Consider the following 17102-nt stretch of genomic DNA (forward strand, 5'->3'; position numbering starts at 1 on the left):
GGACCAGGAGAGAATATGGGAATGTGTGCACCTTCGCCACTGCTCTCAAATCGCCGAGTTATGGAGCTGTCCAGTCACGAGTTAGGAGGCGGCACATCGATTGGCTGCACTTCCACTGACAGGAGAGGTAGCGGCGCCAGCAGCCTAAGCTCTGCATATACCGTCAGCCGCCGGTCCTCCATGGTGTCTCCATACTTGTCCAGCCGGCGCTCCAGTGAGGTCTCACAAATGGGAGGATGTCACCTCCTCAGCCCAGAGCAGAGTGGGGGAGACCCACTGTCTCCGGAGACCAATCGCAGAGGCGCTCCATGTCCCGGAGGAGGAGGATTGCCGGGGCTTCCTAATTTAACACCCGCCCAGCAATACAGCCTAAAGGCCAAATATGCTGCAGCAACTGGTGGACCACCTCCTACTCCTTTACCCAACATGGAGCAGCCAGGCACTCCAGCAAGAAGAGGAGGTATTTTGAGTGAGTACCAGGGGCAGCCTCTGCCTCCTTTCCTTCAACAAGGTGGTCCACGTAGGCACAGTGCCAACACAGAGTACGGCACTGGTGTTATCTACCCTCACCAGGCTCCAGGTAACAACAGCAGGCGAGCCAGTGACCCGGTTCGATCAGTAGCAGATCCTCAAGCTCTCCCCAAGCGCTTCAATAGCCTTAATAATGTAGCCATGATGGGCAGAAGGAATGCGCTGCAACACCGGGGCTCCGACACCAGTCTTGCCCGCCACCTGTACTCCCCTCGGCCACCTAGCATCACAGAGAATGTAATGATGGAGGCCATGGGTATGGAGCCTCACCTTGCCCCTATTGATGGCAGGGATCGTTCCATGATGATGCCCCCTGGAGAGAGGAGCTTCATGGGATACCAGCAACAGCATCAAACTCTTGGAGGAGTTGGAGGTTCTCTTGGAAACCAACTGTCCCCAAGCCATGACTCTCTGAGCTGCCCAGACCAGGGTTACATGCAGGGGCACTACCAGAACCAGGGAGGGGACGTCTCTTCCAGGGCTGGTGGGAATCCAATGGGCCAAGCACGGCCTATTCACTCAGAGGGCATGTCTAATACACTTCTCCAGCAGGCCGAGTACAGTATGAGCACCTGCCAGCTCAGTCCCTCAGGCCCCCATTACCCTAGCACAGGCCAGGGTGGTGATGCTGGAGGCCCTTGGAGCGATTCCCACAGCCAAATCCAAACTTCCAGCCATGCTCTCCAGAACCAGCGAAGAATGCAGTATTTAGATCCTAGCCTGCAGCCTCAACAGACACAGGCCCACTTCAACAATCAGACAGGCCTCTACAACAGTCCTGATGGAATCCACAAACTCACCATCAAGCCAGAGCAGCAGTTCCACCCTGTGATGGGAGGCGGAAATGCCTGCCAAAGTGCAAAGCTCCAACAGCAGCGGATGCTCCTCCAGCAACCTCAGGGTTACCCACAACAAACAGGCCAGGTCCTGATGAGGAACTCTAACAATCCCAGCTGTGACTTTCAAGGGCAGAACCAGAACTCCTTCCCCAGTGGAGAGGGCTTGAGCTTGGGCTGTGCTGGCACTGCACTCTCCGACGGGCAGAGGTCAGAAACCCCAATGATGCAGGTGAAGGAGATGATGGTGAGGAACTATGTACAGTCACAGCAAGCACTCATGTGGGAGCAGCAAGAAGAACAGCAACAGCAGAGTGGAATAAAAGCTCCTCCTGTATCTGCTAATATGAGTGTCCAGACAGCAATGATACAGCACAGTCCACAGCACCAAAACCAGAATCTTTACCCAAGCCAGCCCTATCCGTCCTACCCCAACCAGAACCTGGTCATGAGCCCCCCGGCCCAGAGCAGAGGGCCCAGCTCTGTGACACCTAAAGACCAGCAGCTGACAGGTCTCCAAGGCTCATGTTATGGCCAGGAGATGGTGGTCCCCAGGCCCCCTCAGGGACGGAAACCTCCCAGCCGCCAGAACAGCCTGTCACAGGTAGGAGGAAGCTACCTGGGTAGCCCACCCCACCTCAGCCCTGTCCACTCCACTTCCAGCCCCAGGCGAGCGGTCCGACTTCCTCCAGTTCAGCATCCACAGCAAAATGAAATGTTCTCTCCTTCCAATAACAACATGTACTATTCAGGCCAGATAAGCATGGATATGGACAAACACATGGACCCCCAGAATGGACCTTGTCTCAACCAGCAGCTCAGTATGGGGTCCAACCTGGACCCAACAGATGGCACAAAGCCTGCCCCTATGACTCCTTATCCTGAATCTGGCCCCATCTCCAATGCCTTAGAAAACCTGGACCTGGATAATGCTCGCATAGACTTCACCTCCATCATTGATGATGCGGAGTCTTCCTCATTCAGCCCAATCAACAATCCCCTTCAGGGTCAGCCGGGGTCTTCCTCCCAGGCCTCATCCCGCCTCACCACCCCCCAGACCTCTGTCAGCCTAGCTGCAGGCTCTGGTCTGTCCAACATGGCTGTAGGCGACATGACGTCCATGCTTACCTCGCTGGCTGGGGAGAATAAATACCTGAACACGCTGTCTTAGAAGAAGACTTTGGGGCATTTTTCCCAGATTAGCAATCAAGTAGAGGCCTTGGCCAGTTCTTAATGTTTTAATTGAGATCCCGCATGGAAGTGTATGAAACCCAGTATTGAGGGGTAACCGGCATGGGCTTTAAAACACTCAAATCCTGTTGCTTATGGGATATTGCAAGAATGTTAAGTTTGGGTAAGACAGACACACTTTTGAATGGATCATTTCATATAATGGATAATTATTCTGGGCGGTTTTATACTTCCCCATAAGCCTTTATACGTAAATCCATCACATTAGCCCTTATTTGAGCCAGGCAACTCATAAGGTGTCTGTTGATACTGGATACCAGGAATAATGATAATGTTGTAATGCATTTCGGTTGCAAGTTGAGACAAAGCTATTGATGTGATCCCATCACAGGTTTCCAAATTGTAAGAATCCCCACCCGAAACCTTAAAACCAAAGGTGCCTGATCAACCTCCCTTCGCTGTATTGTCCCTTGGCTGCCTTGGTACTTGATATTTTGCTGTGCCTTCCTGTAAGACACGGAGCTATATGCCTGAAATGAAACTGAACACTGAACTTTTTCCAAACAGGCATTCCAGTCACATGGTGCTGTGGCGACAGTGGAGCAGAGAAGGATGCATGTAAATACGTTTTATATACATTTATATATGTTGTTTATATGACAATGAGACCGTGGATAAATCATCCCCCGTCTTCTGATAGACTGCTTGGATTCTGAAGGCCCAATGTTCAGACAGGAGTTTGTAAGATGGTTTGTTTGAAGAGCCGAGTGAAGACTTTGAGTTGTGCTTTTAGTGATTGAGAAATCCTTTCTGGGTGCTACTAAATATTAATCTGTATTGAGGGATTTCTTCCTTGTCATGAGCAACACAATCTTTTATAGTGGTATATCAGTAATCCCACACCCGCAGAATGCAGTCACAGACACACACACACACACACACACACAAAGTCCACACACAGACACTCAGGACTTGTTGGTGTTTGAATCTTTGGTGTTCAGATTACATGTATTTTGTAATTTCCTTTCCAGACAGAGAGTTTGCACTCCATATGTTTACTGTAGGTGTTCCTGAAGCAGCTTTGTACTTTTATTTTTATTTTATTTTTTTCCAGCGTTGTTTGTAACTGCAAAACAGAAAGTTCTTTGCTCTTGCAAAAGGTACACTCACAGGGGATAAAAGAGTAAAGCTCAATTATAATATGTGTGCAGCAGTCCCCTCTACATTACAGTACGTCTGATGTATTAATAACTCGGATGAGGATGGCGACTATTTTGAATGAAACCCGAGTCAGCTGGTTTCTATCTATTAACAGATCTGTAATAGTTGCCTATGTTTGAGAAACTGAGGTACATTCATAGTTCAGTGCTGCTGCACTTCGGCTCTAATCCCAAAGAAGAGTTATAAGGAGAATTCTGCATTACTAATTCAGGATAGGGGATCAAGAAGCAGGAGTTTTTTTCAATCGCTGCCACTGTAGTAAAATACACATTGTCATGGGTATAATGAGGTACTTTCTTTGCGACTATTGAGCTGTTTCACACAGAGGAAGGCTGCAGCTCTTGGTAGGAGATCTACTTTTACACTGTGGCTTTGCACTGACGACAGCACTGTGTGGAAAGGTCTCTGTCTCTTATGACTATTTACATGAACCTCATTTTGATAGCGATCAAGAATTATCACAGTATTTCTTTAATAGTCATTCAAGAACGCATCTGAGCACAGCTAGACTTATTAAAGCCACATCAATGTATTGCGGAAGCAGTTCACGAGACTTTTCAGAATAAAATAGTAACGTCACTTGTAAGTTTACTAAGCATTAGCGGGAATAAACATTTCTTCATTTTGGAAAAAGTGTAAAACCTACCAAAGACACCTTAAAATGACTGACAAAAAGATGCACAAATAGTCTATTTTAACACAACACTAACACTAACAATAAGGGCATGAACATTGAATGGTAGTGCTGTTCCTTAGAATGTATGAGATGTTTTGTATAAAATTATCTTTTTATATTAATGAACTTTTTGGATGTTGCCTTCTATGCGTGCGTTTTTTTGTTTTTTTTTATAACTGTCATCCTTCATTCTGACTTTTTTGCTGGCAAAAGAATAATATCTTTAGCAACTAAAAGCTATAATAGTAGCATTAACTACAATAGACAAAAGCCAAGTGTTATATTTTGTGTACAATTTTCTACATTTTTATACAAATGTGCTATATTTTACCAGTGTATGAATAAAGATCTTCAGCGGGATGGATGCAGAAGGATTGTCAAACTTGTTTTTGTCATGTCTGTTGTTGTAAAGTGATGTTTTGATCCAACACACGATCAAATGCTGTGATGTGCCAACTCTGCACATTGTTCGCGTCTAGGAGGCTCAAAGTGAAGACGTGGGTAGAACGCCTGCTCTGCTGGATGACGCTCGGTTCTGGGCCTGGTGGATTAATGCAGTGACATCTTTCCTCCAATAGAGTGCAGTACAGCCTGAGAACAAGCAGCCGAGAGGTATTTCTCTTTCATTCACAACAAATGAAGCCCCCACAGCACAAGTTGAATGCTGCACACACTGCATCATCTATCACTGCTGTAAGCAGTTAAACTATATTCTGTGAAAATGTTAGTGCAAGAAACAACTACTGTTACAGCTACTACAGAGACACGGAACTGTGAAGCTTAAAGTATGTACCATTAGATGTACCATGATTATAGGTACGCCACAAATAATCCCTGTAAGCAGTTAAACCCTATTCTGCATAATTGTGATCCAACATTATACCCCAAAACGATTAAAAGTCTAACCAACCGACCAAGCTGATGACATTTACCCTAAATCCTCTTTCATTTTGTCCTTGTCCTAATTGGAAAAACCTCTTGTTATGACTATGGTTTAGAACTGCATGTTAATGCAGTCTGCTCGGCAGCTACAGTAAGTAAGCGGATGAGCATTACAAATGGCTGCTCTTGGTGACATCAGTGCTGGACGGGCTCTCTGTGGTCAGTGGGGACTGGCACTGTGGGCCGCTGGATGCTGTAAGAAAGAGCAACGACACAAAGCTCATAAAATATTATCAACACGACATCTAAAAGACATAAAATAAGAGAGCGGAGGGAAAGAAATGGCAGTAGGGTTTTATATGAAACAGCAGGGGTTTCCCAATATTTTTAGCTTGTGACTTCCTAAAATTAAGTCATGTTTATTTGTGACTTCACATCACAGGATATGTTGGTGTGGACGTGAGCTATGAGCAGTGCAACCAAAGAAGGATTTTTCAAAAAAAGAATAAAGTTTAGTGTATTCCTTCTCTCTGTTTTTAACCCCTTTAATCACCCTGTGATAATGAAGCACGTTGCTGTACACTTATTCAAACTACATCACAACAAAGTCAAACTAATAGCCTAATTCAAAGTGGGTAATTACACCATGCCTACTGAAAATATCAATTTCCCCATGTTGTGTGGAGCAGTTGTGCGTTTAAAATTGTGTGACAAACAGTCACGTTCAAAAATCCAGCTGTATTAATTGTCGGTAACCATAGCAACAGCACCTACATCTGCTTGCCTACGACCTTAACCACAAGCAGACTTGAAGAACTTCCTAATGATTTGAACACACCTATGGTGCGTCACGATACACTCAAATGTGAAACCCCCTGTATATAAGAATATCCTGATATCCTGATGTAGAAACCAAGAGACTTTTTCCGCCCTTGTTTGTTATTTTCGGCACTTTGTATAGCACCTCGTCGTGTGCTGACGCTGTCGTTTAAACTGGTGTGTTTAGTGAACTTTTATAGTAACTTTTTAATGTGATATTTTTAAAATGCTATCACCACCATTACTTTTTACAGCGCTGGCTCATATTTGGTTCAGGGGCCCCAGTGTGCTTGGACTATATTGGCATTGTGGTGTTGTGGCATGGCACAGCAGACTCACGGCAGCCACTACAGCCTGGCAGGGAGGCTGAAGTTGACTCATTCGCTCCGAGGGAAGGGGAAGTTCTCCTGACAGACTACTGATCTGCAGTCTGGCATGTCCGGATTTGTTATTTTAAACAATAGCTAGAGCTCCACAAAAAGGTCAAATAGGGTGTCTCCTATCAGCTGATTGGAGATTAAAGGGAGAATAACATAATTGAAAAATTCAAACATTTATGGCTGCATGTTGAATACACACATTTGTGAATATATTAGTGCAAGAAACAACTCCAGCTAATACCCATCGGCCTACACCTTGGTACAAAGAAGTAACCCTTTAGATTTACCAGATTAGGATATAAAGGTCGGCTGCATCACTAATATGTGGTCCTTCAACACATCTAAAGTCCTGTTCACTCATGTGAAGCTACATTCACCGTTGCAATGAGGTGCACAAACATAAATAAATCAGAGTAGGCTTTGTTTTTGTTCGAAGAAATGATAGATGTAAATGTCGAATAGTTTTGCTGTATTTGTTTAATGTTTAATTTAGGTCCTTATTTGACACAATTACATACATTTCAGATCTAAAGCACACTGGCCTAAACTGATTCTTTTCCTGGAAACATTGTCTTGTCTCAGGACAAAGTCATTGTTACTCATATCTTCTTTTTTTAGACTGCGAGTGTGTGTTTGTGTGTGTGTGTGCGCGTGTGCGTGTATATTTTCAAACCATATTCTTGAACAGGTTTGAGTTAGACTCGAATGTAAAATGTTAGACGGCACTGATGCAAAGACAGTGTTTTTGACCCTCTACAATGTGATCTCCTCTTTTCTGTAGAGTTACAAATGGAAATGCCAAAATAAGAGTTTTTTTCAAATGCAAAGAAGTGGGCAGCATAATGACTTTTCTCTTTTCTTGTCTTGCCATTCAGAGGGAGGCTTTTCTTTTCCTTTGTCACTTAGGTTGGCATATAATTAACTCCTGCTTAATATGCTGTTTAAGGGCTCTCCTCCCCATGCAAGAAGCTTTGAACCCATAGACCACAGTCAGGGACAAAACCCCAGTGGGACTGCTTCCTCCATGCTCCTAGTGCGTGCGTGTGTGTGTGTAGAAGAAGTAGTTGTTTTAACAGGACAGTAGAAAGCTAAAACGACCACCACTGCGTACTTATTTTACACTGCACAACTGTTAAACCAAAATAAGACTGTGCACAAACATTCGCTATAGTCCATCGGGAATCAAATGGATTAACACTTCAAAAGGTGCGTAATTAAGCACATCTAAAATAAGTGCATTAGAGTACAGGTGAGTATACATAAACACATTGTATCTGTGATTGGTTACACCCATCATCACAAGTACATTATGGCAACTTTTAGGTTGAATAAAAAGCAAAACCTATAGCTCTACGTTTCAGGTTGCATTTAACAAGCCTCAATTATATACTAAACATTTAAACAAATCAGGTCTGAGTCAGAAATGTACAGTTTGATTGAACTCAATTTCAATTTTAAATGAAAAACACTTCACGTGAAGAACTGATAAACTGCGTTGCCGCATATGACCATAACTTTTTTGTAAAAACAGCTCCCAGGACCTCTTAAGCACCTCTGCACCTCCATGACCCTCATCCGTAGCAAAGTTTATTGCCCCCCTCCTCATCCACCTCCTCGCCTCCCTCCTTTTCTCCTCCCTCTCCTCTATCCATCCCTCCACAAAGAGCCGCGATGACCCTTCTGTCCCTGTCATTCTTCGTCCCTCCGCTCCCTCCCCACCTTCAGGATGCTTTCTCTTCCAGAATCCATTAAGAGACAAACCCCCAGCAGCCATGATGGGTGAAGGGACGATGGGGGAAAAGGTTTTTCTTTTCTTAAAATGTGAACCTGAGTTTATGCAGTGTTGGAAAACTATAACATGTTTGACGTGGTTGGAGATTTAACCGTTGTTAGCTACACATAAATAGCACTTAATTATGATATGACACTTAAGTCCTTTATTTATCTTCTAAATTGGTGTATTATATATATATATATATATATATATATATATATGTATATATATATATATATATATATAAAGAATAAAATACATGCTAGAATTGTGTTAAGGATTATGAGAGTATAAGCAATCGTTTTGTAGTGGCTTTTTAAACTAATCTGTTTTCTATGCTTTGATAGTGTAGTTAACACCTACAATCAATGTATAATTATAATCCGGGCTACTGTTTGTGGGGGTTTTGGGTTTTCAAGCGAATCCTCATGCCTCTAAAGAAATCCGTGCAGGTAATCGGTCTTTCACTTCTCTAATCTGTTTCACAGTGTCTGATCCCCGTTTGTTTACTCCGCTCACACTCTATAGCAGGACACATTATGCGCCGTGAAAAGCTACCCGGCTCGCCTTTATTCTCTCGCAGAGTTAGGAAGAGGTGGGGGGGGGCTAGAAAGCCAAGGTGGGGGTCCTGAACGCTGTGCTAGAGTTTTATTTCGGATGTTTTTTCAGTTGCAAAACAGATTACGGTCCAGGTTGCAACACAAAGGACTGTCAATGCACCACTTCCTACAGCCATCCAGGGGTGAATGGTGCGCAGGACGGGGTCCACTCCAGGGTACTCGAGCGCAGGTGCGACGTGCATAACAGTCAAGCCATAAAACACGAGGGGGGGCGGGCGCACATACCTGTTGTCATTAACCTGCTGCTAGTGTAACCTCTTCGTGGTGAAAATGTAGCGAGATGGAGTTAACAGCCTCATTTGCACCTCGTCAAGCAGCTTATAAAGAAACAAGTTAAGACGTGTGAGGAGTTTGCGCTGCAGCAACAACGAGATGCGGATTCACAAGTGAGTTCAGTTATAAGTAGGCTATCGAGGAAAAATGTTTAAAAATAATTAAAAAAAACACGGAGAAAACTATCAACCCCAGCATCAACAAGTAGATGAATCGCCCTCTGACAGTTTCTCATCATGTCTTCTAAATAATTGGACATATAATAAACTGTATTCTAATTACCCACAAGCAATGCGTGAAAACGTTTCCCCGAGGTGATACATGGAGGAAAAGTAGAGCAGTGCGTTCCAAAATGTAGATGGAGAAAACCAGATCACGCTGATACACCGACCCTCTCTGAAGAAGAGTCGCAAATATACAGCGAATTCGGCACAATGTTTTGTCAAAGTATAACGGTATTATAACTGCTGGGACTTTGTGAGCAGGTCTAACCCGCGTGGACTACTTTGTAAAAGGAGGAGGAAGGTGCACGTTTTGCGATGCCAAGACTGACCTCAGGGCCAACCTCTGCTGCTGACATCACTCCGCCTCACGGCTCGTCGCCTCTGCTTGGAGTCCCATCAAGGTCTGAGTCTCCCGCTGTGACCGAGGGCGATGCCTCATCACCATTCATTCTCAGGCAGGCACTCGGGACGAACACACACACTCGCACCGGTCCCTGGACAACTTCTTTTTTTTTTTTTAAAAACGACAACAACGAAATAAAGCGTTATGATGACAGAAGAAAGTAGGGGCAAGCGAAGGAAACAAGCCAACCCCAGGAGGAATCGAGGTAAGAACCGTGCAGCGCTGAAAAGTTTGAAGAAGTTGGTAAATGATGCAGTGGACACAGACCGAGATGATTTCTTCTGCAGTTTGTGGAAAGACTAGCTGTACATATTGTATAATCGCTGTGTAGCTTGCTGCACAGCAGGTTGACTACTCATGTGTCAGACTCTAATCTGTTTGCGTCCATGGCTTGTGATTGCCCTGCAGCGTAAATTGCAGGGTTGGTAATTGAGCTTTAGACAGGTTCGGGCATTATTCACTGGGATCGGTACATAAAACCCTGAAATACAAGCACACAACCTGTGGCTGCACGCGTTCTGTGAAATCGAATGAGCCTTGTTTCATTTTTTAAGGTAAATTGTAAATCATTAGTTATTTAGAAGGATCCACACTGTTTAAAACCTTCCAGTAAATCAGTTTTGATTTTATTATTTGAACTAATAACTTTTGTCAAGCCACTGTCACTGTACAGAGACTTTAGTTTTGTTGCTTCACCTGCTCTGAGACTGAAACTTTTACAGGACCTTGTTCCCTTATTATCTATATGCGATGTCCTGCTATGCAACCTGATTTAACATAAAGTTTTCTTTAGTTTGATACTTTTTAAATAGAAAGTAGACCGCAGAAGTAATGAGATACAGTTTAGGATTATCAACTGATGTGAACCCAAGGCTTTTCTTGAACTTCATGAAATGTCAAACATTTCTTCACGTCTAAAAAAAATAAATAATCAAATCTCAAAATCACTTGCATGATATATATATATATTTAAATAGTAAAATAGAAAGTATTTTAAATGATGTAACTTATTGTGGCTATAGTTTTTCTAATATAAAGGTTTTAAAATATGAAGCATTTATTTAAATCAGCCCATCATGTGCATGTGGACTCATTTCTTTCTTTTTATTCCATTTCTTTCTTTCTTTTTTTATTCTGACATGACTATCAATCACCTTATCAAGAATTAATGGAAGGCGTCAGATGACCATGAAGCTTTAGATGATGTCAGTTATCAGTTTCTGTGAATGCACTTCCTACAACAGAGCTGAGAGGAACCTCTATAGGCCGTATGCTGAATTAAGAGACATTGTTCTACATGCATCAGGTTGTGCCTTGTTTGTTTGTTTGTTTGTTTGTTTGTGTGTGGCTCTGAACTCACAAACACAAGTTAGGATACACACATCTGTGCATGGATGCAAATGTACACATTTGTTTTTCTATCCTGCTGATGAGGACTGAACATTTATGTTAGAGTCAAATCCCCAAATAAACAGTGAGCCTAAATTTAACTTGCAACCCCTTTCTAAATTACTTAAGTGTAAACCTAAACTTGAATCCCTGTAATCACATAAACCTGTTTCTAATACTAGTTGGGTTTTTAGGTGATGTGTCTTGCTGCTGCAGGTTGTTGTGATGCAGGGAAAGCCATGAGGTATCCTAAACAAACCTAACCATTACCCCCAATGCAAACATTGCCGTAAATCTACAAAAACACATAATCAACTCGGTGTCTAATGTTTGTTTTTTTGTCATTGCTATCAGTGAGAGGATATTTCGCCTTAAACATACAAAAAGCACACACACACACACACACACACATTACTGGCTTTATTCTGAACTCTTGCAAACCATGCAGAGTACAACCGCCGTAAACCTTTTCTGTAAGGAGTGTGTTTACTGTGTTTAGTTTATTAGTTTGCGTTTACGTGTTTCCTCATTTTATTCAGAGAGGTGTGAAGCTCAGCAGAGTGTTCCCGGGGTGAGAAACTTCACTGGCTGCCTGCCATGACGGGTAGTCGTGTGTGCCTGTGTATACACACAGACACACACTCTCACCTTTGACTGTCACGGAGCAGTTTGTCGACCGTCTTCACTCTATTTCACAAATCAGCACCGTCACACTACCGTGAAAGCTATCAGCAAAAAGCCACACTTACTGACACGGACCTGTCACTTATCAGAGCCCCAGTCCTGTTTCTCTAACTCCTGCAGAAACCTCAGAGGAGAGATAAGCATCACCTCTGGTCACGTATAACTTTTACCAATTAATGATGTGTTTTAAAAGTGAACGTAAAGATAGTCGATTACAAATCAATATTTATATCTAAGAATCTGAAAAACGATAAATGTCATGTTAGACTGGTATCTTTAATATATTCTTCAATATATTATCAGTAAGTTCGAGCTGCTTTTTTCCCCCAAATGCACAACGACTTGTTAGTACATCTGCAGGCATGTATGCCTGCGCTGATGGAGTGCTTATACATAGCATACGTGTTTGTCACACATTCGTCAGTGCATGTTTAAAGTCTGTGTGAGCGAGACCTTGTTGCGTGTGTATCCTTGTGTCAGAGTAGAAAAGTGTGTCTGAAAGCTCTGTGTAGGATTTGGAATGTGCTGGGCTGGAGGCGGCTTTGCGAGCAGGGAGTTAAAGGTCCTTGATAAAACCAAATGAATTTGGCAGGCCCAACTCATAAGACAGCGATTTGGGGGTCTTTTCCAAACCAGAAGAAAGAGAAAAAAAACCCATAGGGCTGGCTTTTCTTCTCTCTCCAAGGCGCCTATTGATTATGTCTCTGTCTCCCCCAATAAAACTGTCAATGTTCACCCATCTTAAAGCAACGTGAGGAAATTACTACCCTTCGTTCCCGGCAGATTGAAAACAGCCCCGAGACAAAGGGAGGAAACACATCCATTTGAAACGATGACCCGTATTTACTGGCTGTGAGTGAGATATTTGAGTTTCAAAGAGTGTGAATTAATTAGCTGAGCAATGATAACATCCCCCCTTCAGGCCCGTATACACAGTCAGTTGAACCAATGATTTCTGACACTATGGGTGGAATGCTCAACTGTACTTACACTTTTTAAAAATCTCTAAAATGTCTGGATGATGAATAGATGGGATGATTTATCTTTTTCCTTCAACAACACATATGCTATCATTATTTTTTTTTTTACAGTGAAACACATTTATGAAGACGCCAATTAAGACGCTCATTTCCGTATCTGTAAGAAAACTTTCATGAAAATGCATTCTCGTGCTTACTGAATTTCTCAAAAGCCATGTTGATGCAGCACTATTAACATCTTAGCAGACGCAACCATGAAGACTCCAGTCATTTATTTAAAGTCTTCTGGCTGTGTTATGTGCAGGCTTTCCCCTCGCCTCAAACTCAGCAGATATCCTCTGACATGCAATGAGAGTCTTTCAAACCCTTGTTCTTGAATGGAGGTTTGTGTTTTATGAGCACCGTCACAAACATATTTAGTCCCGCTTTATGTTTTGTTAGTCCACGATGTGTCTTTTTAAGAGAGCGCTTTCTCTCTCCCTGTTTCCCTCATTCCCTCTTTCTCATTTTTCTTCTTTTTTCAAGTGCCAATTTATTTAAACTCCTTTCCCCTTTTTCTTCTTTCTCCTTCATTGATTTCCAAACCCCAGTCTTTGTATGCAGCTGGGGCCCAGCTGTGTGTCTGCGACTGTGTATGTGTGTGTGTGTGTGTTTGTGTGGGTTTTTCTGGCACAGTGCTGCCATAGTGAGCATAGCACACTGTACACAAAGGACTCGAGCAGCACAAGAAAAGAGAGAGAGAGAGAAAAAGCGAAAGAGAGAGAATAGAGGGAAACATTTGAACGTGAACGACTGACGCGCCTGTACAGTACAGAGCGGAGGGGCCGTCCCGTTGGACTGGGCCTATTTTAATGGCCGATGTATCGGCGCTCTGGGATGAGGGGTGGGGAGAGCGAGACAGCAATGAAGAGCCCAGGCACCACAGTTTATTACCAGGACTCTTCAAGGGGCTCAACTCAGGCGTCAGAAGCAGCGGGTGGGAGGGACAGAGGAGGAAGAAAGTAGAGGCGGACGACGGAGGTGGGGAACTGATGGGGTTGACAGGGCTGGAGACAGTTCCTCGGCTTCAGAAGACAAGAGATGGAGGGGTTGAGGGGGTAGAGACAGAAGAGACGGGCCGGGCGACAGAGTGTGGGATAATAAGTGCTTCCTCATTTCTTCCTCAACTTTTCCCACAGCGCCAAATGTCACAGATTTCTCTCATCCCAGCTCTGTGTGTGTGATGCCAGATCTGCACAGCAGTAATGGGGAATCCCTTGATTGAGTCCCTCTGGTATTTTTCACATGTTTATTCGATTATTGCTCTTTGCGATGTTTCAGATGTAGCCACAGCAGTCCCATGTCTGACTGAGCATTCCTGCCGCGTGGCTGCCACACTGTTGATCCACTCTAGGAGGAATTATTTGGAAAGTTTTCAGTGCCATTGAAGGATTAATACACGCAGGGGGGGGGGTGTTACATCTAACAAACAATCATGATCTGATCTCTTAGTAGATGAAGATCAAATCCGGTGTAATCACCAGAAACTATTTATCCAGAAATATGGTCCTAATAGACTAAAATGGTGGTGAACACACATCTCCGTTATAAACTTGAGAGCGGAGTGCATGTCTAAGGATCACACTGCATCAAACTGTAAGATCACACTAATAGCCACAGAGCTCGTGAGGTGTGTATAGGTGCCTGCGTACATGCGCTTTTCACACTTTAACACCAACTGTATTTCCTGCGGCTTCTCACTCACAAACAGGCATTTCTATTTCGAAGGCATTTTATCTGATAAGGTCCACATGCTGTGTATAGTTTGATGTTGCAAATTGATCCCTTTTAATTCTCCACATAAGCCATTTGCAGCGCTATTATTACATTCCTTGCCGTTGCTTTGGCAAGACCCGTCGTCATTAAGTCTATTTGTGGGTCTTCCTTTTGTGTAGATAGCATGTGTTTCACATGCTGCACATGAAAGAGGTTAAAATTATCCAGAAAGGCAGGCTCTCTGCACACAATTTATAGATATGTGCTGTTTTATCACACCTCAAATTAAATTTGGAAACCCTGCTTCAACTGTCATGTAATGCAAGTCCCAGATGGGTGGCAGAGAGAGAGAGAGAGAGAGAGAGAGAGAGAGAGAGGAGAGAAAGACAAAGAGACAGGGAGACAGAAAGAGGCAGACCCACTCAGCTGGCTGAGAGTTTGCTGCCAGCGAAGGGGTGAGACGACGCAGAACAGCAGGTTGAAAAATGAACAGTTTGATATGTATCAGCAACAGAGTGTCATTTGTTTAGGATTCGCCTTTATCACCTAAGAGGCCAGAAAGGCCTCAGACCTGCTGGTGTTTGTGGTGTTATCAGTTTAACACTCTTTATGTTTTTGACATGCTTCTCATCTCTTTTCTGTCTTTCATTATTTTTTATCTCTCACTAAGTCCAGTTTCTTATTGTTTTAATGTTTAAATGCCAAAAATGAGTCTGTTTCTCTTCATCTCGTGCATCTGTTTCCCCACTTACAACAAACCACTGCAGCTCACTAAAAATACCGTTGAGCTAAATGGCTGTAGCGAAAGAAAAATAATCAATTAAAATGTTAAGCTGTGCACTGAATTCACTTTGTGATGACTGACAAACAAAGGGATCTTGTTTCTGAAGCCCAGAGCACAGCTCTGGATGGACGAGACATGTGCTCTCTATGAATAGTGGTCTGGAGTCTGCGGAGGGGGTGAGATAGATAGACATGTCTTTTGCTGTGTATGTAGTTTTATGATACGATTTATGCCATGATACAGTACATTTTCTTGAAAAACTGCTTGTGGATAAAGTAACCTGACAGCAGTGCTACTAAGGATTGTTCTTTTATTGATTAATCTGTAAATCATTTATTTTTGATTACATTTTCAATTGTTTAGTTGATGAAATGTCAGTTTGACAACCTGCGATAACACGGTCTATGGGGAGTTACCCGCTGTGTGACACAGTTAAAAAGAAAGCCATTGGCTTCTGAGGGAGGCTTATAGAAGGCAAAGTAACTACATTTAGTCGTGTTCAACTATTTGCTCAGCCTGCGTAACGCGGGTGTGTATGCGTCGCCATGGGTCTGAAGCAGATTTTCGATGACAGTGGCTCGTCTTACCTCTGGCTCACACAAAAGTGTAACAACATTAACTGGTTGAAACTAACTGTTGAACAGAAGCTGTAAGATCAGTTCATGCAAAAGTGTCAAAGTGAGCTCAGAAGTCTGACGTCAAGAGTTTAAATTCAAAATGTGTCTGTTGCTGCTGAAAACCAAAAGTACAGGCAGGCACAGAAACGCCAGAATCCATTGAAAGATCTTAAGGGCGGGATATACAAGAGGATCTGCAACCCCTTGTGATGACAATCGCTTGAAAGACGAGTATCATATTCTATTTGAATGAATGTAAGCGTAATGAACTAAAGTGATGGATATAAATAATATTAATATTATGTTTAAACCGCCCATCTTTTGTTTAAATTATTAAACTCAATTCATTTCGATTATTAGTTATTCCGATCAGATGAGCCAAAAGAATGTCCTTCCTTTGTTCTGGTAACATTTGTTGTACTTAAGTCAATCCGTGTGCCATTGTTTTGTTATTGTATGTGCCGTTTGTGCTCCGTACCATGTGATCACGGTCATGAGCCATATAAATAAATGAAAAAAAACATAAATCATACAAGTTCCCAGAGCCGAGGGTAAATGAACGGTCCAAAAAAACAAATTTATTACATTTACAGTGATATCAAACAGATTAAAGCAGCAAATCTCCACATTAGCAGCATAAGCTGCAAACTCTAAACCAGATGAATACACATCAACACATCAATACAAAATTCTGCAATATTTCTGTGTTACCCTGCTCTGTCCTCCATCACTTAAAACTTGGACAGACAACAAGAAAGGCAGGGGAGAGGTCAGCCAGCCAACTCCCCCTCTTTCCCTCTGTCTCCCTGTACCTGTGATCACCTGGCACCACATTCGTCTGCACATCCCACTCACAGAAATACTGCACACACACACACACACACACACACACACACACAGTTACCTATGAGGGAGTAAACACATTCCATGCTTCACTGATCTTTAGGCCCACCTGTAACGGTCGAGGCTTTAGGTCTCACATTTTACACACATCTCTATCTATCCGACTCCTCCTTTCTCTCTCTCTCTCTCTCTCTCTCTCTCTCTCTCTCTCTCTCTCTCT

The 17102-nt window shown here is 43.1% G+C and overlaps 2 protein-coding genes across 2 annotated transcripts in view; both read left to right on the forward strand.

Annotated features, from left to right (window-relative positions):
• gli1 (GLI family zinc finger 1) overlaps positions 1–3746 on the forward strand; it is a 48167-nt gene extending 44421 nt beyond the window's left edge. The window contains exon 13 of the mRNA XM_031843465.1: positions 2–3746. Coding sequence (XP_031699325.1) covers positions 2–2538 — 2537 coding nt within the window. The 3' untranslated portion in view covers positions 2539–3746. The remainder of the gene's footprint in view (position 1) is intronic.
• Positions 3747–9841: 6095 nt separating this feature from the next.
• Positions 9842–17102, forward strand: part of LOC116389561 (zinc finger E-box-binding homeobox 2) — a 26680-nt gene continuing 19419 nt past the window's right edge. Inside the window, exon 1 of the mRNA XM_031858367.1 lies at positions 9842–10035. Within this exon, the coding sequence (XP_031714227.1) occupies positions 9975–10035 (61 nt within the window). The 5' untranslated portion in view covers positions 9842–9974. The remainder of the gene's footprint in view (positions 10036–17102) is intronic.

This window comes from Anarrhichthys ocellatus, unplaced genomic scaffold, assembly GCF_004355925.1.
Source record: "Anarrhichthys ocellatus isolate YVR2014 unplaced genomic scaffold, GSC_Weel_1.0 scaffold1, whole genome shotgun sequence".
Lineage (NCBI taxonomy): Eukaryota > Metazoa > Chordata > Actinopteri > Perciformes > Anarhichadidae > Anarrhichthys > Anarrhichthys ocellatus.